This window comes from Lycorma delicatula, chromosome 3 (assembly GCF_047948215.1).
Source record: "Lycorma delicatula isolate Av1 chromosome 3, ASM4794821v1, whole genome shotgun sequence".
NCBI classification, from domain to species: Eukaryota; Metazoa; Arthropoda; class Insecta; order Hemiptera; family Fulgoridae; genus Lycorma; species Lycorma delicatula.
In genome coordinates, this window is record NC_134457.1 from 73,888,647 (window position 1) to 73,914,399 (window position 25,753).

Genomic DNA, 25,753 nt, shown 5'->3' on the forward strand with positions numbered 1-25,753 from the left:
CATGTTTGTCTTCTAAGCAATGGTTCCAACCCCAAGACCTCCTCCATGGCATTGAGTGGCACGGACTGGTAATCGAAGTCAACCCTGACTTCAACAACACGTAAAAGTTTATCCTGTATCCTCTGGAGACGCCGGATGTGTCCATGTTGAGGTGACCAAGCACTCCCAAACTCCAGAACTGATCTGACAAGAGCAGTATAAAAAATCCTTATAGCCTCCACTCAGACCCATTTTGAACGTTCTGATAAGAAGACCAGAGCTCAAGCAGCCTTGCTAGTAATATCATCAATGTGATCTACAGGGTTAAGATTCTGCAAAAGAGTAATCCCAAGTCATGGATGGATGATTCTCGTCTTAGTGTAGATCCATCAAGTGTGTAGTTAAATAGAACCCTCGTACAATTCAGTGCAAACCAATCATCAACTTTAGTAAAACAGTGCTAGAGCGAATGGCAATCACCAACAGAGAAAACAGAAATGTAATCTTGATGTCGTCAGCAAACAACAGGCACTCAACATTAACGTAGTTCACAATATCATTCAAAGATGGTAAATAAGAAAGGTCCCATGCCTTGAGGAAGACCGGATGTTGCAACAAAAATACTTAAAAAGCACCAAGAAATTTAACAATGAGAGTTCAGTTAACAAGATAGGAATGAAACCACAGAAGAAAACTGTCTAAAGTGCCATAAGCCTTTAACTTAGCAAGATGTGCATGGCTGACTGTGTCAAATGTCTTAGAGAAGTCAATGTAAACACTATCAATCTGCTTACCTTCTCTGAAAGAGGAATGAATATAGTGTTCATAAAGAACAAGGTTAGTAATGATGGATCTACACCAATGAAACCACGCTGTTCTTGTTTCATGGCACTACCACAATGGAAACCAATATAATCTAGCACAAGGGACTCAAAAACCTTACCCAAGGCTGGCTGGATGATAATGAGTCATTAGTTCTATACATTTGATCTATGAATAGGAACTACACCCTTATGTAATACACATAAGGGTGCTGTGCCTCTGACACGTCTTTTTTTTATAAAAATTTAACTTTGTCTTTCACAAAAGTTGTCTGTCATCCTCCCATTTATAATATATATTAAACTAGTAGATGAAAATTCCAAGTTTTAGCTACTAAATAATAGCCATTAATTAAGTACTTCTTGAGTCCAGCCAGCATCAAGTTAGCATGGGATGCAAAAAAAGTAAGATTTATAATTTAAAGCAGCACAAAATTAACTTGTACTATTGGTTTGCTTGGCATTTCTCCCACCACCATCCCATTCAGTCGCCCTAAAGCATAAGACCAAATGTCTGTGCCACAAACGACTACTGAGTCTCAAAATAGTGTGGCGACCAGTGTCCGAAATAGCTCCCAGAGCTTACTTAACAGCATGAGCAGCCTAAGCATGGTGCCATACACCAGTGGCTTACGTGTCCTAACTGCTCACTTGTCATTTATCTTCCTAAAATGGGTAGGCGCACCCCATAATTACTAAAGATATATAAATTGACATTTGTATCGTCTAGACAGCAATTCGCTGCCACGCCTAGGTTGCTGAATATCAGCAAGTCCTGTTCACCATATTAAAGCGCTTGGAGTCTTAATTAGCTGGTGGTCAGCCAAACATCTCTAGGTTAGCTTCCCACAGCAGTGCAGTCTTTCTCTCAAGTAAACTACTGATGTCGGTTGAACAAAAGAACCATCAAGGAACTCCTAGGTCCAACAATGTGTTTCACCATATTGATTTGCCTTTTTGTGAGTGGCCAATTTTCCTCTTGACCTCTAAGTTCCAGGGTGGCCTGATCTCTGCCCCCCCCCCCCCCCCGAAGAGCAGGGCAGTCAAACAAAAGGTATACATTTTACTAGACCTCCCCACAGACGCACAGCTCAGCTGCCAGGCAGAACCGAAACAGATATTTATTCAAATTAACATGGTTGGTGAACACCTGGGCACCAGTTGCCCTTAAAAACGAACTTGAGGCATACCATCCCCCCAGATCACATATAAACTTGTACAGGGATCTTCCCTTAGTCTTGGTGTCCTATTCTAGCTGCCATGCTTCCATTGCGAGGCTCTGTAGTCTCTTCTGCAGGCGGGAGATGGGCAACTAAACAAAATTTAGATCCGGTGCATTGTGATCACCATTTCGTTCCGGTACTGGCCTGGCCTGAAACTGCATCCCAAATTCGTCAGCCTAACAGCCTTTTCACAATCTCCTTATGGCTGTCCAAACTTTTACCACTAAATCGATTGGGAGAGCCTTTCCCAATACAGTGGTAGCCTCATAGGAGGTTGTTTTAAAAACACCAGTGCATACAATTAAGGCTCTGAACTGCTCCTTAAATTTTGAAGAAGTGCTCTATTGATATCCAGCCTGTGCACCTAAACAGGCCTGCATAAGAGATCATGCTTTCAAAGACACCTCGGTATACCATATACATTTGACGGCCAGACAACCCATAGTCCTATCGAGCAAACCTCCTAAGTTTATGCATCACTAAAACATCTGCTGCTACTTGCCTAATGTGGTTGCTAAACAGCAACTTCGCATCAAACAAGATACCTAGGTACTTATGAACTCTCACTCGGCTGATTACATAGCCTTTATACTTAATGTGGGGGTTCGACTGAATGGCAATTTGTCTGCATCCATAATCTGTACTATAATAAGTAGGTGATTTTTAACTCTTTAATTTATTTCTAGTTATTTTACTGTGAATGTTTTTATTTTAAACATTAATTTTTAAGCAATGCAAAAAACCACTTTAAAGTCTGAACAGATTTACAATACTGATCATATAACACTCTTTAATCATAGTTTTTAAAACTCTTGATTGCAGCTACAGCAAGACATCAAATTAGTGGATTTCATATCAAAAAACACAAGTTTTAAAGCAAGGATAGTATTTTGAAGCCATAATTAATAATCATTAAAGATTAATTATCCGTGTTCAATTAAAACACTTTTTAGTACAGATTTTCAACACTCCCAATCAGCTGTTCTGTAAACAAAATTTATTTATCATGTACATTGTTATTTTGTCACAAGTTAAACTGCTCTAAAAAACAAGATACCACTTCAGCATGGCATAAAAAACTACAGAGCTGTCACAACTTGACATCACATAGTAGGTACAGGGAGGTTTAAATGCTTCAGAATGAAAAACATCACTAAAAAAAGTAATCAAACTATACATTTTAAATAAACAAATCATTTTTACGAAAATCATAATTTTTTCTGTATGTATAACTTTGTGAGTGGAGAATGTACAAAAAAGTCCTCTTTGAACACTGCTTGCAATGGAACTTATATCAGCAATAGTAAATTATTATACATGAGGATCTTATATGTAGCTATTATTATTTTAGTGTTTTAAATCTATTAATTTTTAAATAAGTGTGTGTGATAAAATATTTTCTGTGAATAAAATTATATAGTCTAATATCAGCAAATTATGATTAAGTTTAGATTTTGCACTGGCTTTAAAACTGTTTTTTATGCTTCACAACAAGAGTTTTGTACTCAATCACCTACTAACTTGATATGGAGTTTGTAGCTGTTTCTTTTTAAATAAATTAATTTTCAGTTAATTTTTTTATTTCATTATTAATTAATGGTTAATCATTCAAAACTTGGATTTCAAAAGTTTATTTGGCAATTTGATATAAATTCAATCATACTAGTCTGACATCTTATTGTTAAATTCTTTGATTAAACATACGTTTAATGGTAGAATAAAATCATTAATCAAAGGTAGAATAATGTAAATGTTCATTTATTATTAATCTGTGTAACAATTTTTTATTAAAAAACTTAGCTGCTAATAAATAATTTAAAATCACTTTAATATTTACAAAAGTTGATTGTAAAAGGATAATTCAATTATGATAAAATCTAACCACATCTACTTGTATATCAACAGAGTTTTTATTATGAAACTTATAAGTGGCTGGTAAATTATACCTTAACTCGGCAATAACTTTGGCATTTACACCCCATTTTTTAGCCATATTTAAAACATATTTTCTTGTAGATGTTTTATGAAGGGAATAAACAGCTCCAGACGCAATTCTTAAACCTGCTTCAACAAATTCCATATCTACACCTTTATTTCTAGTACCAAATGGTGGATTCATAACTATCGTATCAAAAAATTTATCCCACTTATTAGTTACATCTTTTGTAACATCACACATAACTGTATCACAATTATCAATTTCATGTTCACTTAAGTTTTCTTGAAATATATTTAATGCACTATCATCAATATCAAAACCAACACAAAAGTTTGCCCCCAATAAAGAAACACCAATGCTTAATACACCGCAACCACATCCGAGATCAGCTACAATCTTATCTTCAATATCACCAAATGTTGATTGTATTGTGTGAAGCATACATGCTGCAATATGAGGAGGTGTAGTATATTGTTCTAATTCAACTTTAGGATTCTCAAATGCTTCAACTTGTTGAAGATTCTGCTCAAGAATTTTTAGTTTCATACAAGCCATTCTCAAAATTGTTGCAAAAATATGTATAAATTATTTATTCACATTTTGTTTTCAAAACGAGGAAGAACTGGCAAAATTGAATTTCCAAATGAGGAATCTTGAGGCACAAAAAATCCAAATGATTGTGTATGAGCATGAATTAAAGCAGCACGTTGGGTAGAAGACATTACATGAACATCTGGAGCAACATTAGCTGGCTATAACAAAAAAAAAATTAGTATAAATATATCACCCAAAATCAAACTATTATTTATACTGTACCAGAATATATAAGAAGGTAACCAACAGTAACAAATTATCTGAATTGGAAATAATATTCATTATTACTGTTACTGATTAAAAGGGAATAGTCATTCCTTGCCGTTTGTGATTAATGCACTCCTCAGAACTTGTGTAATTTAAAAAAAAAAAAAATATGCATACATTCTAAAACCAGAAGAAAAATTGATGCAAAAATAAAATATTGCTAAATTTAATATTAAATGCGAAAAAAAATTATGCAATAAAATTTATTTTTAATAGTTGTAGGTATTATTAAGCTAATTTTAACTAAATATCATGCTGATATATTTAAAAATTAATATTGATAACAAGATGCAAAATCTAAATATATTTAAATGACTATAAAAAGCATATATCTCGCCTATATAAAGCATGCATGCATATATATATATATATATATATATATATATATGCATGCATGCTTATATATATATATATATATATGAGAATTTATTATTAATACTAAGAAATTCTCAGTAAAAAATTGTACTAGTAACAAAATAAATAAACAATACTGTTTTATAGTGAGTGACATCGAATGCAGTGACCAAAAACTTGTCTCTTGGTTGGTTTGATATGCTGTTAATATATAAATATAGTATGTACATTGTTTATTGTTGTATATTGTTTATAATTACATCGGTTGTAGCGACATATCAGTTATTATGACTTACTTTTTCTACTGCAATACAACATTTTATCGCTTATAATGATGGACAGATGTGACTCATCAGTAACATAGTAATCTACATTGTAGCTACAGAAATATTTTGACAGTTAAAATGAGTCACCTTTTCCTTTTTACCTGCATATGTATATAGTTCTTGTTTTTCTTATCTTATAATGACGGGTGGAAGTGACTCGTCAGTAACATAGTACAGTATCATTTATAGCGACATTAGATATAATGACATATCAAATATAGTAACCAAAAACGTGTCTCTTGGTTAGTTTGGTATGCTGCTAATCCATAAATACAGTATACGCATCATTTATAATGGCATATCGGTTATTGCGAGTTATTTTTCCTACTGTAATGCAACACTTTATCATTTATAATGATGAACAGAAGTGATTCATCAGTAACAGGCCGCAGCAGCTCTGACCAATGTGTCAGAAAAATGGCTAGAAACCATTTGGCCAAAATTAAAAGAAGGCTATTTGACAGAAGAAATTTGTAATGCTGATTTTTTTTTAAACTAACACCAGAAAGAACACTTCAGTTTAATGGCAAAATGTGTTGGGGTTAAAAATTATCAAAAGAAACATTAACAGTACTAACTGCTACACATATGACTGGAACTGACAAAAAAAACTTCTGGTTGTAAAGAGAGGTGCTAAACCCTAATGTTTTAAAAGTTTGAAATCGCTTCCTGTTATGTACGAAAGTAACAAGAAAGCTTGGGTAACAAATGATACTTTACGTCTCGGTTACAAAAATGGAAATGTGAATTAAAAATTGAAAATGACAAAATACTGCTGTTCATTGACAAGTGACTGGCTCATCCACATGTCAAAAATTTGTGTGTAATGTTACTGTTCTTACAAAAAACAACAGTGGTCTTACAGCCCTTACATCAAAGTCTACCACAAAAAACACCTAATTTTGCAAATGATTCGGGATTTAGATCAGAGAAAGGAAGCATAAATAACTATTCTGACTACAGGCTGGAGTTAGAGACATTGCATGTGATGAAGAATCTTTAGCAGAATGGGGCAATAACTCTGCAACCAATCGTTGTCAAATGCATTGTTTGAAGACAAGAGGTTGGCAAAGATTTAGAAATGCATGAAACTGTGTAACAGATGATGTAGTGGCTTCAGTACTAGCAGAAACAGACAGGGATGTAAGTAGTGACAACAAAGGTAACAATAGCGGCAACAATGAAGACATCAACTTGCCCAATCTTCCAGAAGTTTTAGCAGCAATGAAAACCGTTTGTGGTTTCTTAGTTTTGCAGAAGTTTCCAATGAAAAATAAAGAGTGTTTTGTTGATTTAGAAAAGAACCTTCAAAAACTGTATTACAATACAAAATGTTAAACAAAGCAAAATAACAGAATTTTTGCAGAAAAAGTAATTTTTACAATTTTTTTCTCTACCGTATTTGTATTTATTATTGTGTCGTTTTTTTTTTATAATATTTTTGCAGAAATAAATTATTATTTTCAATAATTATTATTATTACTGTATTACAATACCCATGTAGATGGCACATTAAAGTAGTACCACTAAGCTACCTAAACAGCTGTTATTGTGACTATTGGTTATAATCACTTAAATTCATTGCTTCTTTGGAGGTCACTATAATAAGTATTTACTGTATAATAAAAACCAATTTCTCCAGTGAAAAATTGACTACCATATAGACTCATGAAAAGAAACTATATATAAAAACTTATATCAGAATATGTGGCAATCTAATAGCAGCATTATGGGCAAATATTTGTTTTCATCTAATAATGATCAGTTTAATAAACCATTTAAGTTTAGTCCTACTATAATGAAAGACTCATCTATTTCTTTCATGTACTCTACAGGGAAATGTCTAATCCAACTTTCCAAAATCTCTCTACAATCTAATGATCACTTCTCTATTGTTTTTTTGAGTCCAATTTCCTTATAATAGTTCTCGCACATTAGTTTTACAGACATTGCATCTATAATTGAATACTGATGTTAGAAATTAGGCTGGAAGTAGAAGAAAACCTGCTATAGGGCAGTTAACAATGCTAATACATGGTTCAACATACTGACAAATCCATTTTAATATATGATACTAGTTATTAAACATTTTAATACAAACTGTGTACTGTAATGAGTAACTCTCAAATACCGGTTGAACACACAAACCTACTTATAAGCTCTCATTTCATTGCCACATATTTCAATGAAGAATACAATCAAACCAGGCAATTGACTAATATTTCAAAGAAAATCACATATCATTACTTTTATGTTTTGGTTAACAGAGTCTAGTTTGAATTTAAGTCGCTGATTAATTCAACTTTGATACAATATTTACTTGGAAAAAAGTACTTCACTTAAGTACTTAATAATAATTAAATCATTTTGAAGCCTACAAAAAAATGACTAAAAATTGTGATTGACTTTTCTAAAGTTATTTTTTTGAGACAATTTTTTGAATTGTCTTGATAATTTTTCAGTTTACACTTGATCTTTTACAGAAAGATATTTTGTGTAAAGTTTCAAAACTTCTCACAATTATACTGAATGTTATCCGCAAGAGTTTACTGAAATACCATATCACACATAATAATTAAATATAACCCATATTTGTATCCTTTTAACCTAAATAACAACTGATCCTGAAATACTGATATTTCACCAAAAAAAAACTTATGAATGACACAGTAATTACAGAACACCAATTGAAAAAAGTATAATTTATTTAAACATCAACTATTAAACTCCAACTCCATTTATTAGATTCTTGATACTTAAATCTATATAATCAGAAAAAATACAATCTAATGTCCTCTGGACACAGAAACTAATAGTTATGAAAATATGAAACTTACAATATTAGTTGGTGTTCCTACTTGAAGGGTTGGAGTTATCGGTGTAGAACTAAGATTTGGAACCACTCCTTGTTTTAAAAGCAATTGCTTTTTTAATTGCAAATCCTCTAATATCTTCCTATTGGCAATTTCTGAAAATAAATTTAGTAATAATAAACACGGTTCTGAAAACCACACAGTTTAATGAATAAACATTTACAAGTCGCAAGCAAATTTATGCCCAACTGTTTAAAACAGTATTGCAATAGTATGTAATAACATCAGAACCATTAAAACAGATATACCAATAAAAACTACAAGGTAATTCAAAATGATAGACTCAATTTCATAACTCTATATTCCAAATTAAAAACTAATGACAAATTTGAAGTAAATTAAAACTGATAATAATCACAATAAAGTTTACAGATACAATTCATATATGTTCAATGTGGCCCCCTCCAGCTCCACGATACATATCTCAGTTGTAGCTGAACTCATCCTACACGCAAGTAAGCATATCTTGTTAATGAGTGCACTGCATCTGTGATGCAGTTCCACAGGTCAGGCAGATTTGTAGATAGAGGTCATATGTAAACTGCATCTTTCACAAACCCCCACAAGAAAAGTGATCTTTGAGACCAGGACTTCATTCTTTGTGAGTCCTACACATCGTTGGGGGTAGAGATTAATTCAGATAGCGTCGAACATCTAAGTGTCAATAGAGCAAAGCTCTGTTCTGTTGAAAAATGAAGTCTTGTGAATCTTCATTTAGTCGAGGGAAAAGCCAGTTTTCCAGCATGTTCTGATATGTAATTTGTAACTGTGTGTTCCACAAAAAATAATAGTCCATAAATCTTTGTTAGCAATAGGGCACAAAACAGTGTAATCTTGGGGGGAGTCTTTTTCATATTGCAGTGTATCATTGGGATTTTGTTGACCCCAGATGCGAGCATTGTGTTTATTCACTTTTCCACGGAGATAGATGTCCCCTCATCCCAAAAAAATTAAACAACAGAAGAAAAGTATCATCCTTCATGTTTTCCAGCATTTGATCACAAAATTCAACAGGCTTTGATTTGTCACTTCCGTGAAGAGCCTGTAAAAGTTGTAGGCTTGAAAAATAAACTACTCAAAGCATGCCAAACAGCTAGTTGAGGTATTCCAAGTTCTCTGTTCACTCTATGGTTGACTTGGACTTCAAACAAAACTTTTTCAATTCATCTTACGTTCTCCTCTGCCAAACACAATCACAAATGACATATGCTCTTCCTTGTTGAGAGAGTCACTGTTAAATAGGGAGACGAACTGCACCATTGCACTGCAGTTGCCGACTGAGATTTGCCATACTCAAGAATACAGAAAAACTTGTGTTGCACTGTTGACAACTGACATATTATGCAACATAACCACTCTAGCAGTCATCTATGCAACTATATGCACTTTAGCAAAGTTTCAAACTTTTGCACCTACTCTCTCAACTACTATATATCTACTACTAACTGCTAACTACTACTGTATCAGTCAGATACAATGTATAGTTCAGGAAATATAATTACTAAATTGAGTTCATCATTTAGAATTGCCCTATATTTAATATAGCTTATAGAAAACTATACTTTACAACTATATAAAGTACAGTATATAACTATAAAAAACTTTATCAATGAAGAAGAAACTTGACAATTTCTAAGTTTGGGATGAGATAAGATAAATTGGAGGAACTGATAATGGTAGAAAGTCTTATCTAAGAAAAAATCATATACGTAATTTTAAAACACTGTTAACTCTAATTGAAATAAGATTTTTATTTTTAAAGAAATCACACTTAATTTATTTACCGACCCACTGGTTCGGTTTAGTTGTAACTGACTTCACAAATCAATTTTTCAACAGCTGATTTTCAAAGTCAAATCCTGGTACTTTATACAGATTTGGATACCAGTGTACTTTGATGGTTAGGGTTCAATTAACCAGACATCTGTTCAGCCTTTGTACAACACTACATGTCATCCTCATCTGATTGGACCATAGGTTATTGTTCCAAAATTGAACAAATAAATCTACACATAGGAATAGAAAAAATCTGTATTTATAAAATTATTTATTTTGGAGTTTTTAGTTTTAGTTACTACAAATTTCTAAACCCATTTACAACTTCTAAATTACACACTTACCACAATAACTAGTTTCAAGATGTCTTGTCTCATTTTATTGTTTTTACCATTCAATACATAATAATTTCATTTTATATTTTCTTTACAATGAACAGTTTGAGAAAGAGAAAGTTTTTCATTGTGACCTACCTGACTGTTTATATCTTTGTTAGTTGTTCAATTTATTCATTGTTTTCAAGATTACTTACTCCAAATCTGAACTGATCTCAATTAGCTAATCATTTACATTACCCTGTTACATTGGAAACATGAGAAACATTACACATTTTTCATTTAGTGAATGAAGTGTCATGAAATTGTGCTTCCAGTACATGTTAGAATTGGCAGCATTACATCCTTAAGAACTATGTTATATTACATCATAATATATCTTATTATCTATGATGATCTGTATTACACGTAGGAGATATTGCATGTACATGTTCAATCTCTTTCTACTCCACATATCATAGCAATTACAATAATTTTATCTAGCGTCACATAATTTCCACACAGAAAGAAACATTAGTTCCCTATAATTAATATGTATATCTAGAACCTGAACGTCCCTCCCCTTCTCTGATACTTTATTCTTTTTCACACACACATTTAGCTCAAACTTAATGCCCTGGTATAAATACATTTCTTCTACTACTAGTGTGCAATTAATTTGATGTTCAGGAAATATTTCAACACGTCAAATTAATTATAATGCACACATATGCTACAATGCTGTTATTAATGGATCAAATTTATAGTGCTTTGGAATCTCTTACTTTTGTTAAGTTTGATACATTTATAAATGTCTTAGTTTTAAAGCATCTTTGTGGGATTTATGTCCTGAGAAAATCTTTTATTTTGCAATAAACAATTATGAATGTGTCCTCTGTTGTTATGAGAAAATGTAAGATTGATTCTGCAGTTGTTTGTATGGCCTATATGAACAAACACGATCCAGATATAAAAAAATTAAATTGTAGTAATGCAATTTGCACATAGTGCTCTGACCTTTTATTGAGCATAATTTTGTTCAGCATTAACTATGTAGAACTTATAATAGTTTTATATTCAGTCAGATTTACTAACTTAAAATCTGGAACAATACCCAAAAGGTCTTACATTTTCCAGAAAGGAAAAATTAATGTCATATTTCAAATCTATGATACTACACTAAGTTGAGGATACACAAGCAAGCTACAAATATTGGGTCAAAGAACGTTGCAAACAACTAAAACGCCAAAAATTTCAACTAACTAGTGTTTACATACAACTTGTAAATGTTTTCGAATTGGCAACATGTACAGTAATATTCTTGTCAAACTGAATCCTCCTGATAGAAATAAACCAATCTCTAAATTAAGTTAAGTTTCGAAACATTACCTTGTTAATGTCCACCAGGCATTAACTAAGACTACATAATTACACATTCAGTTATAACCCTAACTTCAACGTTCATTATACTTAGAGACTCATTCATTATGCTTAGACTCACCACGTGCATTTGGTGCTTGATATGCCATATCAAAAATATTTACTAAACCGAAGAAAACGCATAATACCACAAATTCTTAATCTTGCACAAATACGAAACTAAGAAAACACATCACATATACTGGTTACGAAACAGGTTCACCAATCAAACCCCCCAAGAATACTTCCCTTTAATAGTGATGAATTTAATTAATCAAATCCTGATATAACGGATTTAAGAATAACGAAATTATAAGGCTTTTTACGTAAACGATTTAATAAAATCACTCATATTAAATTTTCCATGCGTCTTCTGAAATTAATGTTTTTTTTTTCATCCGTCATTTGACTGCTTGCTACACTACAACATATTCTTTCCTTAGTAATTATTTCCTTGCAAAATTAGTATCGTAGCATGCTAGATCTAAAAATAAGGTAATAAAAAATAAAACAGAATTTAATTGCGCAAACTACACGTCGGTTTAAAAATGCAAAAAAAATATTTCTATCAAATCATGTATTTATAGCAGACTATAAAGTGTCATATTATTATTTTTTTTTATTACACGTCAGATGGTTATCATCAACTACAATTATTTTGCGCTTTTTATCGTACACATCCTCTACCGTTTTTTAAAAAGTTAAATTAACGCTGACTAATTTTCTTTATAATAGCTAATGTATAACATCCTATAATAGTTAATGTAGACATCTTTTCGGAGCTAATATTCAGCTTATATGCTTTCGCGGTAGAAGTTGTCCCGTAGTTACTGCGCCTTTTTTAAGTAATTACGAACCCCTTACAAAACTAAACAAATAAGCAAATTAAACCAGGTTAAATATTATTAGTCTACGTATGAAATAGATTAACTAGAATACAGGTACTTTTTCGTTTCTCCCTCCTAAAACGTTTGTAAATTTTTACATGGAAATAACTCAAAATAGCAGGAAATATTAATATTAGTAATCAGGTTGGAGAAATAGCCCGATGACATACAAACATGCTGTTTTATACCGAGCAGTTGAAACATTCTCCATATTTTAGGTATTAGAAATATAAGCACTATTGCTTATAATTATAAACTTACCAAACTTAACCTAAGCTCACTATCCTCGACCAATTAACAGCAATATTTTGATTATTTAAATAATAAATAATTGCTATAATTACTGAATTTATTATTTAAATACTCAGAATAATACTGTTAATTAGTCTAGGTTAGCGAGCGTAGGTTAAGTTTGGTTAGATTATACTTTTTTTTTTTGTTTTTAGTCATTTGACTGGTTTGATGCAGCTCTCCAAGATTCTCTATCTAATGCCAGTCGTTTCATTTTGGTATACTCCTACGTACTACATCCGTAAAAATTTTTTTACATCTTCAAAACGTTGCCTGACTGCACAATTTATCCCTTCTACTGCTCCTCCAATATCAAAGTAACTATAAAAGGATACCTTAATATGTGACATAGAAGTCTGTCACTTCTTTTAACTGTATTTTTTCTAAATGCTTCTTCATCAATTTGCCGCAACACCTCTTCATTTGTCACTTTATACATCCATCTGATTTTTAACATTCTGCTATAGCATCAATTTCAAAAACTTCTAATCTCTTCTTCTCAGGTATTCTTATAATCCAAGTTTCACTTCCATATACACGTACTTTAAGAAATGTTTTCCTGATATTTAAATTAATTTTTGATGTAGACAAATTATATTTCTGACTCAAAGCTCATTTTGCCTGTGCTATTCGGCATTTTATATCCCTACTACTTCGTCCATCTTTAGTAATCCTACTTCCCAAATAACAAAATTCTTCTACCTCCATAATCTTTTCTCTTCCTATTTTTATATTCAGTGGTCCATCTACATTACTTCTACTACATGTCATTACATTTGTTTTGTTCTTGTTTATTTTCATGCGGTAGCTCTTGCATAGGACTTCATCCATGCTGTTCATTGTTTCTTCTAAATCTTTCTTACTCTCAGCTAGAGTTACTACATCATCAAGTCATAGCATCTTTATCTTTATACCTTGTACTGTTACTCCAGATCAAAATTGTTATTTAATTTCATTAACTGCTAGTTCTTATATAATGATTAAAAAGTAACAGGGATAGGGAACATCCTTGTCAGACTCCCTTTTTTATTACATCTTCTTTCTTATGGTCTTCAATTATTACTGTTGCTGTTTGGTTCCTGTAATTGTTGGCAATTGTTCTTCTATCTCCGAACTTGAACCCTAATTTTTTTGAAATGCTGAACATTTTTATTCCAGTCGAACATTTTTATTCCAATGCCTTTTCTAGGTCTATAAATGCCACGTATGTTGGTTTGTTTTTCTTTAATCTTACTTCTACTATTAATCTGAGCAATAAAATTGCTTCCCTTGTCCATATACTTTTCCTGAAACTGGTCTTCTCCTAACACGTCTTCCAATTTTTCTCTCCTCTCCATCTTTCTCCTCTCAATTATTCTGTACAGAATTCTAGTTAAGATTTTTTATGCATAACTAATTAAGCTTGTTCTGTATTCTTCACATTTATCTGCTCCTGCTTTCTTTGGTATCATAACTATAACACTTTTTTTGAAGTCTGGGGAACTTCCCCTTTTTTGTAAATATTACACGCCAGTTTGTATAACCTATCTATCACTTCCTCACCTCTACTGCACAGTAATTCTGCAGGTATTCTGCCGCTATTCCAGGAGCCTTTCTGCCATTCAAACGTTTTAATGCTCTCCTAAATTCAGATCTCAGTATTGTTTCTCCTCTTTCATCCTCTTCGACTTCCTCTTCTTCCTCTATAACACCATTTTCTAATTCATTTCCTCCATATAATTCTTCAATACATTCTACCCACCTTTCGACCTTTCCTTTCTTATTATAAATCGGTGTACCATCTTTGTTTAACACACATTAGATTTTAATTTATGTACCAAAAAATTTTCCCTAACTTTACTGTATGCTTCGTCTATTTTACCAATGATCATTTCTGTTTCCACTTCTGAACAGTTTTCTTTAATCCATTCTTCTGTTGCTAGTTTGCACTTCCTGTTTATAGTATTTCTTAATTATTGATAGTTCCTTTTACTTTCTTCATCACTAGCATTCTTATATTTTCTATGTTCATCCATCAGCTGGAATATATCCTCTGATATCCAAGGTTTTCTACCATCTCTTTTTTCCACCTAAAATCGCTTTTGTTGATTTAAGAATCCTTTTTAACATTCTCCCATTCTTCTTTTACATTTTCTGCCTTATCCTTTTTACTCAGACCTCTTGCAGTGTCCTCCTCAAATATCTTCTTTACCCCCTCTTCCTCAAGCTTCTCTAAATTCCACTGATTCATCTCACACCTTTTCTTCAGGTTTTTAAACCCCATCTGCATTTCATTATCACTAAGTTATGGTCACTATTAATGTCTGCTCCAGGGTAAGCTTTGCAGTTGACGAGTTGATTTCTAAATCTTTGCATAACCATGATATAATCTATCTGATACCTTGCAGTATCATGTAGCGTTTTCTATGTGTATATTCTTCTATTATGATTTTATACTGGGTTTTGGCAATTACTAAATTATAACTCATGCAAAACTCTTTGCAGTCCTCAAAGTCGGTCCCCTCTTTCATTCCTTTTGCCCAGCCCATATTCACCCACAATATTTCCTTCCTCGCTTTTCCAATACTTGCATTCCAATTTCCAACTATTATTAAATTTTCATCCCCTTTTATATGTTTAATTGCTTCGTCAATTTCTTCGTATACAAACTCTACCTCATCATCATGGGCACTTGTCGGCATATAGATGTTAACAATTGTTGTCGGCTTAGGTTTTGATTTTATCTTCATTACAATGATTCTATTGCTATGCATTTTGAAATACTCTATTTTTTTCCTATCTTCTTGTTCATTATGAAACCTACTCCTGCCTGCCCTTTATTTGAAGCCGAGTTAATTATTCCGAAATCACCTCACCAAAAGTTGTTTATCTCTTCCCACCAAATCTCACTAATTCCTACTACGTCTACATTTAATCTATCCATTTCCCTCTTTAAATTCTCTAAGTTTTTTAAACTTCTAACATTCCACGCTCCAACTCATACAATGTTATTTTTTAATTTACTGGTGACCCCTTCCTTAACCGAATTAACTGAGTAGATGAAAAAAGAAAAATTATTTATAACAGGAGTTTACTGATAATAATAGTAAATGATTTGTGTTTAATTTCTTGACCAAAAAAAATGAAAAATGATTCACAGGAAAAGAGGATTCATTTGCAGCAGACGTATGGAGAATAAAGTGTATTTGAAATAGGAATAAATATATTTGTAAGTATAAATATGTAATTTCAAGTATGTAATAATATCCAATACAAATTAATTTTAGTGTCTTTTAAAAAAATAAAGTCTTACATTTGTGTTTTATGGTGTATTTACTTCACTGTGTAAGTATTTTAAATACATTAAAAATTTGGTTATTTAAGAAAAAGAATCACACCCTTTGCACTTGGGTGCAATTTTTATGAAATGTCTTCTGGAGTCGGGTGGCCAGTAGTACTGGCCATCGTCATTTTTCCATCAACTCGGAATTATTTGCGTGAGTAGGAGTCTTTCAGCTCAGATGGCCAGCAGTATTGGCCATGTTGAAATCATTCAAACACTCAGATGGCCAGCAGGACTGACCAAAAGTAATGATCTTCTTTATTTCATTTTAGTAATTTTAATTTTTTCTGAACTGTGCTGAATCGTATCAGCCAACGCTTGAACTCTTGAACGGCACAGTTATTGTCATGGCAGCTAAGCTGGCACAGAAACGTAAGTTGCCAGCCAGGCTGGCCATCCGAGCTGTGCATACGTTCAATGTGGTTGTATGAAAGAGCGAACTGGAGTGTGGAATGGCCAGTCCTGCTGTTCGTCCAAGTGCAAAGGGTTAAATTTATTTATAGACAAAAAGGTAAAATTAATGAACATAATTCTAAATCAAGTAAAGGTTGACTAACCCATTACTACTGCTAGGTGTATTATTGAATATTTTTTATTACTACTGTTTTTCTCTGTTACTTTAACAGTTATGTTTATTAACAAGTTTCTTCATTTCTCCCTAACTGTAGTTTTGATTTTTGGGTAAAGTATAATCTTTTCCTCTGTCCAATTTATATCACATGCATGTGCGCGTGTGCGCGTGTGCATATGTGTGTGTGTGTGTGTGTGCACCAACATACACACATGTACCTTTTGAGATAAGGTAATTTTAAAAAACCTGTTTAGCAAATGTAAAATAGCCCATTAAGTTTAAATCTGGCTCAACTTTTTTTATTAAAAATTAAGAATAAATTTAAAATAGTTAAAAAATGACTGACTGAAAAATGAATCAGAATATGAAATAAATTAAAAATTTGCACCATTCACTTTCAGAACATAGAACTTTTTATTTCAGAGGACCATTTGGAAGCTTCTTCATATAGATTTCACTTTCTTTAGTGCCATTAATAGTCTTAAAAGCCATTGAGAATAGCACTATTACTAATTTTACTGAGAAAGATGCCATTAAGACATCATGAAGAAAAAGTCCCAGAATTTGGATTGTAAATCATTTAATGTTTATTTCAAAGTGATTCATGGTGTTCAATAAACAAAAAAAGAAGTTAAAAATTAGATAAGCAAGAAAAGTGAGGAACAAGGTCATGTGTTGTAAAATGAAATTTTTTGTATTTCATATCATAAAAGAATATTAATATGGGTAGAGCAATTTTTGATGATTTACACAATATAATATTGCCTATGTAGATAATTCAATAAATTATTAGATATGTGGTAGATACTCTACGTTAGTTTATTTTCAGCTTCTTGGCTGAGATCGTAATGTAGTTTATGTAACATTTTTATATAGAAAAGCTGTCAGTTTGACCTGGAGCAAACCTCAGAGAGCTCATTGTAGGTCTCTGTATATACTGCAATAAAATCTGTGACACTTCCCTCTATGTATATACAAGTTCTTTTGTGTGAAAAAAGTATTAATCTTTAAAGAATAAATAATGAACTTTACAAATAGGATAATCATTTTACAAATAGGATAAACCATGCAATAGGTAAATGTAAACATTCTAAAAATTAAACAAGTGTTCATTATATGACAACTAACAATAAACTGCATGTAATAGTAATTAAATTGTTTAAGAACACAGTAAACATTTTTATAATATGTAACCGCTTTTATGTAGTGTAATTTTTTAAATATTCATTTTAAAAAGGCATACAGAATGTTATATTTTATTTAAATTAATTGTAATTATTGTTTGTTTTGGTGTGTAATTAAATACATGTTAAATGTTTTTACAAGCCATTCTGTATTCTATTTTATGCATATATATGTGTGGGTGTGCGTATTACGATGGTTATAAACTCTAATGTCTATGAAAATAAAAGATATTCTATCTACGAATAAAATCAATTTCTTTGCCTCTCATATGTATAGCGCAGTTTTAGTTAGCCAGTAAGTTAATAAAAAGAAAAACATTCTTGAAGAGCGTTTTCAATTGGTGCTTTACTGAACAAAACAAATTGGTTTAAAAATTAATTTATTATACTGTAGAATTTTTATTACGTTTTTCACTAATATTCTTTCGTAATAACTTAGATTTACATATTATGATTTTACGTTTGGTATCACTGAAGCATCACCTGTTTCCATAGCAACAACTTGAGGGCATCTCCTAATGAACTGCTATCTGGAAACTTTTACATGAACTATATAAGTGACGTTTTACATCCGGGACGTAAGAGAATAGAAATGGCCGCCAACAGTAATGGACGGAGTGTGATTGATATTTCAGGATCGCAAAATGGGGCATACGATCGTTTGAAAACGCTTTATCCTATGGTGAACGAGGAAGAAACACCTTTACCAAGATCTTGGAGCCCAAAGGATAAATATAACTACATTGGACTATCCCAAAGTAATTTAAGAGTTCACTATAAAGGTGAGTCTACTGTTTTGGTAATTATCATAATTTTCTTATTTTTAAGTAGATCATACGGGTGACAGTACGTGTTTCGATCCAGTACGTCTAATTTGGGGTAGGAAATAATGCATATGTTATTTTAAAAAAACTTAAGTTACTGCGTATTTTATTATTCTGTTCTCTATTACAGATTTCAAACAAAGAATCAGCTGATCACTATTCTCCAGACAGCGCAGGTCTATTCCTGACTTAACTGTACTTTGAGGGAGAATTTTTTGACCCCCTGATTATAATTTTTGTGATAAGTTTGCCTTTTGTTTGATTTACTAAAAACTTCTTCATGGTTTGAAAGTATCATTTATACAAACAAGCATATGAAAATAGCAAATTTGAAAAAATGTAGTTGCTTGATTATTATATTCATTTTAATAACGTAGAACTAGCTTTCTTCAGCAGTAACTTTGTAACAAATCAAGAGTTAAAAAAAAAAATCTTCTATCGTTTTTATTTCCCCAGGAATTATATTCTTAACTTACTTTTGGTGGTTATAACATTCTGAAATTTGTGTTATTATAAACATTTACCTTTCCCAACAAAATGAAAAATAAACAATTTTCTTTGATAACCTAGTTATTTTTAAATCTGTGAAATGCATTATTGTACTTTCAACAGCTTTGAAAAACTAACCGGAGCTGTCCTTTATACTTTGACTGTCAATACATTGCTGTTATTTTATAATGCATATAATCTTTTTTGAGAGTTTAAGTTACATATTTTATTTACTTTTACCTGGAATAATTTTTTTGAATATTGCTAATAATTTTATTTATTTGATAATTTAATACGTAATTTTCTTTTAACACATATCTGTATAATTCAAGAAAATTGGTTTGAAACAATAATGTTTGTTATTGTAGTTTTAGTGATGAGGTACTTAAATTCTGTACTGACCAATTACATCATATTCAGTTTACCTAAGAAAAATAAAATATAGTTCCTTTCTTAGTGTATCTCTTTCTTATCCAAGCTTTGAAAATTTTGTTTTACTAAATGTGTAAATGTTTGTTCTAACTTAAGCAAATTGTGTATATTGTTATGCTTCTGTAGGGAGTCTTATGTGAAGTCCAGTTTTCTACATTAGAATGTCAATAGAAATAGCAAAATGTTATCTTTAATATTCCAGTGATTATAAAAGAAAGGTTTTGTTTGTTGAGACATTTTTGAAATTGCATTATAATTACTTTAAAAAAAAACATATTTTATGGGATATTTTAAACTCATTTCCTGTTTTCACGTGGGGGGGGGGGTAGTTATATTATTATTCATATGTGTTGATTATTTTATTGTTCCTTAATTCACTATTAATTTGTATTGTATTTTATTTCCCTTCATACCAGTTTTCTTTCTTTGTTCATTTATAAGTTCTTAGTTTATAGAATTTTTTTCTCACTTCAATTCATGTAGTTCTTATTTTTTGTAGATGATTTTACTTCTGTTTTGTATTTTATGTATTTCTTTTAGTTCTTTTCATGCCAAAAAATTTATATTTGTACATCAAGTAGTGCTCTTTTTTTAATATTCTTTTAACTTTATTTTGATTATTGTAATTTGTATGTTAATATTTTTTTTAAACATTTTTGTTCCATTTTTCTTGTCATTATATTAATTATTTCATTAAAATAAATGAAATGTATACATAAGGATTACGTTTTATATTTGTGAAAAAAATGAAGTGTGACAGGATGTTACAAATTTTTCCAGCCTAAATTTTCCTGTTTTTACTAAAATTATAAATCACTGTATCAAGAGAACAGTTTTTTAACTCCTGACAAATCTTATTTATGAATACTTTAAATCTGACTTATTTCTCCATACAAACTTTATATTGTTCCCAACCTATAAAATGGAAGCAATAGGTACCAAGCAATTGGTGTCCATTATTGTCTATTTTTAAAAAGTTGTTGAAACAAGTTTTAAGTTTAAGTTTAATTTTTTTGTTATACAATCATTTTATTTTTGCCTGATAAACTTACTACTTTCTTCTCTTTTTAATTCACTACTAGTTTAAAGCTTGTATATTAGAATATGAAATTTTATATATCATACAAAATTATAATTATGACCAAGATTCGAATCTTCTGGATAAACAAGATACTGTTAGTCTGAAAATTAATGAATGATATTTTTGAAGAAAGAATTTGTGAATTTGTTATTTAATTTAGAATGCTTTTAATGTAAATTTACCTAAATTATTGCAAAATAAATAAAATAGGAGAAAGACAAATTATTTTTTATTACTATTAATCCAAAAAAAAGTATTCCTAAAACAAATTTTGTCAACAAAAATTCACTTTTTTTTTAAAAAAATAATACAAACTTGAAATTTTTTTTTAAGTCCATACATAATTAATTTTAAGATATTTTAAGTTAACATAGATTTCAAAAAGTTAAAATTTAAAGAATTGTAAAAGCAATTATTTGTTTGGAGTTTATTTCATTTTTTTTTTAATTAACCTAATTTTACTTAAGATGCCCCAAAAAGTTTCTTAAATTTAATGTTAACATGTTTCGAATACTATTACACTACATATTATTTTGCTACAACAATTCAGTGCTAAGCAATTATGATTATAAAATAAATGTAAAATATTTTGATTGTCTCTGTAGTAAATTTAATTTTTTCTTAAAAAATATCTAGAATATGAAAAAAGGAATTATCAGAATCTATATATTGATGAAAAGTGAAATTTAAATGTAAATAAAAAGTCAGTTAAAAAAACAACTACTTAAAATCACGTTCTTCAGTTGTTAGAATAAAATAAAGAGAGGAAAGTATGTCAAAAAGCTTCTCTATATGAAAACAGTAAGGTTTTTAGCTAAATAAAAAACCTTCCATCCTCTGTTATTTGCCGTTTGGGTACCCAAACTGTTATTTGCTGAATGGGTACCCCATTCGCAAACGGTGAATCTAGTGAACCTAGTGTACCACTAGGTTCACAGGTATCTCATAGACTAAAGTATCTTGTATTTGCTGCGACTGCCAACTAATGGTATACCACATTCTTGTGGATTGTGTCTGAAATTTAAATTAGGGGCTAACATCTGAAATATTTTAGAAATCAATCCGATGATATCAAATGTCTTTCTATTTCTTAAGCACATGCATCTATATTTTGATATTTGATTATTACTTTAATGTATTCTGTATATTTATGCCATTAAGTAATTTTGTTGTTTAATATTGTGGTTTTATTTCACCTTAAGCATAGACACTTTTATATTTATGGTAAACTGTATGAGGAATATTTTTTGTTATAATATTGCATGTTTTAATTGTTGATTTTGTTATTTTATGTGGCTGTTATTAATTTTTAAGTTTGGTGTTAAGGTTTACTGTTTCCTATAATAATATTTTATCTAGGCACTGATAACAACACTGCTATGCGCCCAGAAAAAAAAAATGTATACAGATTCTACTACACTTGTTGCTCTTGATCGTTGCTTGAAAGAGCTTCAATGGGATTTGCAAAAGCAAAAGATTGGTTTTCTTCTAATGGGTTTTACCGTATGAAAATAAAAATTATGAATGATGAGCTCCTTCAGTTGATTTGATTTTATTAATACAACTCAAGAATGTTAGAGAATGAAAAATATGTTATTTTTAACAAATTAAACTAAAAAAAGGAGGTACTTAATTCTAGCTTCATATTTTTTTTATTTTTACTTTTCAGCAGTTTTTTCTGTGCTATTGTAGTAATGTTGATGATGCCATTGGAGTATTTTTTATTAAAAATATTGTATAATCACTTTTAAATAAACGATATTTTTTATTTGCATGTAACTTGACTTCTGGGTGGACAGCTGCATGTAGTTTGTCATTTTACAGATGTATAGGGTAGAAAATAAATAGGTGAGTTCTGGGTGGCTTAAAATGGAAGTCTTTTGCTCACAAAATAGCATAGACAAAGAGAATCTCAAAGTTGCTTTGGGATACAGACAGATTAAAATGAAACAATGACTGGTTATGAAATTGGAACATTCAGGTATTTATACTAAGTTAGATGGAGAATTATATGATCAATGATGATATATAATGTCATCGTTGCCTAGCATGGGATTATTGTAATCGATATGTAGCTTGAAGTTACATTATTATTTTATGAAATTTTTAAAAAAATTGGCTGATAAATTTAAAAAAAATAATTGTTGCATTCCATACAGTTGAAAAACACTCAATTTTTATGCAAAATTAATTTCGTTGTTAGTAAGTTAATAGTTTTGAATTTCACGTTCATTTCAAAAGATGTAATTTAAAAAATGGATTGATTATTATTAATTTTGATCTGTGAGTTTTTTAAAGTTGATGTATTTTTTTCCAAAGAGTGCAGATAGTGTGAAACCACAGGATAAAAATTTTGTTAAAATTGAGCGTTTTAAGATTTTTAAATTTTGATTCATTTATTCTTATCATATTTGTATGTTTGATGTTATAAATTCCTGATTTACAAAAGAATATAATTATACTTGTCTGGAATATTTAAACAAAAAATGAAATGCTAGTATAGACGATTATGCTGGTTTAAAAAATTCTAAACTTTTTGAACAACTAAATTAGCGTTTTCTGTACAAAATGTTGCTAAAAATTTGAATTAATTCTGATCATATAAATGAAAATGCTAGATAAGATAAATGTTTTTCTCAAGAGAATGAGCTTGTCTGATGAATGCATTTTTTATTCTGAAATTTATGTATGCTATACAAGGTGGGATTGGAAAATTTTAAGACAGGTGCTGCCACTGTTAAGATTTGAACATGAGTCGAAATTCATTCTGAAATTGATGTCAGACCAGCAGAAATAAAACCTATTTGAAGGGTCCCAAGAACTGATTAATCGGGCCGAAACTGACCCATTTTATGAGTTAAATAGGGTAATTACAGGTGATGATACGAGTTTATGAGTATGACTCAGAAACAAAGACACAATCATTGCAGTGGAAGGGTCCTTTCAGTATATCTGAGAAAAGTGTAATAAAGTTGGTCGAATATGAAGAAATGTGTGGGTGGTTATTTTCAGTTCTGCAGCTATTGTGCATCACAAATTTGCCTCTATGGGGCAGTCACTCAACCAGAAATGTTATAAACGTTTCCTTCAGTGTTTTCTTGTAAATGTTCAGAAGATAAGGGCTGAACTCTGCTGAGACAAGAATTGGGTTGTCCACCCAGACAACATATCTGCTCATTGTGCATTCTCGATTGCAGAAGAAAGCACAGAATTTCAAATTCTTGTCTTCAACCTCCCCCCCATTGTATTCCCCTGATTTAACCTTGCCTACTTCTACATGTTTCCTAAATTGACATGTTCGTTAAAAGGGAACCAGTTTGACCCAAATAAGACAACCAAGCAAATACAGAGAGGATCTTAACACCCTTAAGAAAAAAAAAATTCCAGGTAAGCTTCTAAAAGTGGAAAATCATTGGGAGTTGCTGTGCTCAGTCAGAAGGATACTTTTTTGAAGGAGATCCATCACAGTAGCCTGTAAGTACTGCCATTTTGAAATTACAAGCCCAGTCTAAAACTTTCCAATCATACCTTGTTTAACTAAAGAAATCACATGACTAAAATTTTATAAATATGAGATTAATCTAAGATAGGGAACAATTATGGACTAAATATTAATCTCTTATGGTGATATCTAATACTCTTTTAAAGAAAGATGTATGCTATGGAATGTAGTGCAGTAATAAAAGTAAATATACAATTTTTTTTTATTATAATTCCATTCTCATTAAAATAATCATTGTTTGTTTTCAATTATTCTGTTGGTTTAGTTTATAATTTATTTTTAAAAAATATGCCTTGTACTAATTAATTTGTAACACTTTCACTGAAGTTTTCTTTGCTTTGAATTGTTTGAGTTTTGTTTTTATTTCATCAATTACATCTTGCACTAAAAGAACTTAATTGCTTCATTTTGATCTTTGCAGAAATCTTAGTTCTTGTTTTTTGAACCCCCATTTATTATTTCTTTCTTGATAATTTTTTGAATAACTGTTCATTATCATTGATAATTAGATTTCATATTATATTTGGTACTGCGGTATTTGTTTTAATTTATTTAAATAATTTTTCTGTCTTCAGACTAGTAAACAACAAATGTTCTTGTTAATTCTTAGTTTTTGTATATTTTCTGTGTTAAACAAAGTTTACTCATTGATATCATTTTCTGTAAAAATGGTTTTTGGTCTGAATAAACAAAAGAATTAGCATTTTCAGAGCAAAAGTATAATATTATTATAATTTGGAAGCTGTTATAAATCATTACTGTGGCTTTGTATTTTCAAGATTTTGTACTGGGTAGGTTTGTAGAGTATGTGATTACAGTAACTATGAATCTGTTTGTAGTATGAGTTTGCAGTTTGTAAATGTAATTGCTACTGTTTTTGTTCTATGAATTATTTATTATAGCTTAACTATCCTTAACTTTGATATCACCAGCACCAGCTTAAGGGAAATACAAAGTTTTGGCCTGTGAATTAATTAATTATAAGGGTTTTGAAAGACTGCAAGTTTTCTTTGCCTGAATTTTATTTTTTTTGAAAGGACTTAGTAAGTGACATAAAAACTAATAAAATAAGTCGTTTTAAAATATAAAAATTTGATTCTGATAGTGAATTAAAAGGAATGAATAATTTTGATTCTATTTTTCATTGATATTATATGTTCCTAGAAAACTGTATTGCTGATTGTCCATTTAGAGGCAATTTCATGTGAACTTACAGGGCTGTTATTGTATAAAATAGAACTCTATTTGAATGAAAAATTAGGTGTTCTCTCTGATATAAAAAATA

The 25,753-nt window shown here is 30.7% G+C and overlaps 3 protein-coding genes across 7 annotated transcripts in view; 1 reads left to right on the plus strand and 2 right to left on the minus strand.

The window, feature by feature from the left end:
- Positions 1-3,759: 3,759 nt before the first annotated feature.
- Mettl5 (Methyltransferase like 5) lies at positions 3,760-4,517 on the minus strand. Its single transcript, XM_075359992.1, has one exon. The coding sequence runs from the start codon at positions 4,515-4,517 to the stop codon at positions 3,885-3,887; it is 633 nt and encodes a 210-aa protein (XP_075216107.1). The 3' UTR covers positions 3,760-3,884.
- Positions 4,518-4,555: 38 nt separating this feature from the next.
- Positions 4,556-12,339, minus strand: LOC142321700 (SOSS complex subunit C homolog B). The gene is made up of 3 exons (XM_075359993.1): positions 11,968-12,339; positions 8,341-8,471; positions 4,556-4,714 (listed from the first exon to the last, which is right to left on the minus strand). Exons 1-3 carry the CDS (start codon positions 11,993-11,995, stop codon positions 4,556-4,558), a joined length of 318 nt encoding a protein of 105 aa, XP_075216108.1. The 5' UTR covers positions 11,996-12,339.
- Positions 12,340-18,704: 6,365 nt separating this feature from the next.
- The window catches only part of RanBPM (Ran-binding protein M), a 131,301-nt gene continuing 124,252 nt past the window's right edge, over positions 18,705-25,753 (plus strand). For all 5 annotated transcript variants that reach the window (XR_012755702.1, XR_012755704.1, XR_012755703.1 and 2 more), the window contains exon 1: positions 18,705-18,922. Coding sequence is in view for 2 of the 5 variants with exons in the window: in XM_075359994.1 (XP_075216109.1) it covers positions 18,733-18,922 (190 nt within the window). In the remaining 3 variants the exon portion in view is untranslated. The remainder of the gene's footprint in view (positions 18,923-25,753) is intronic.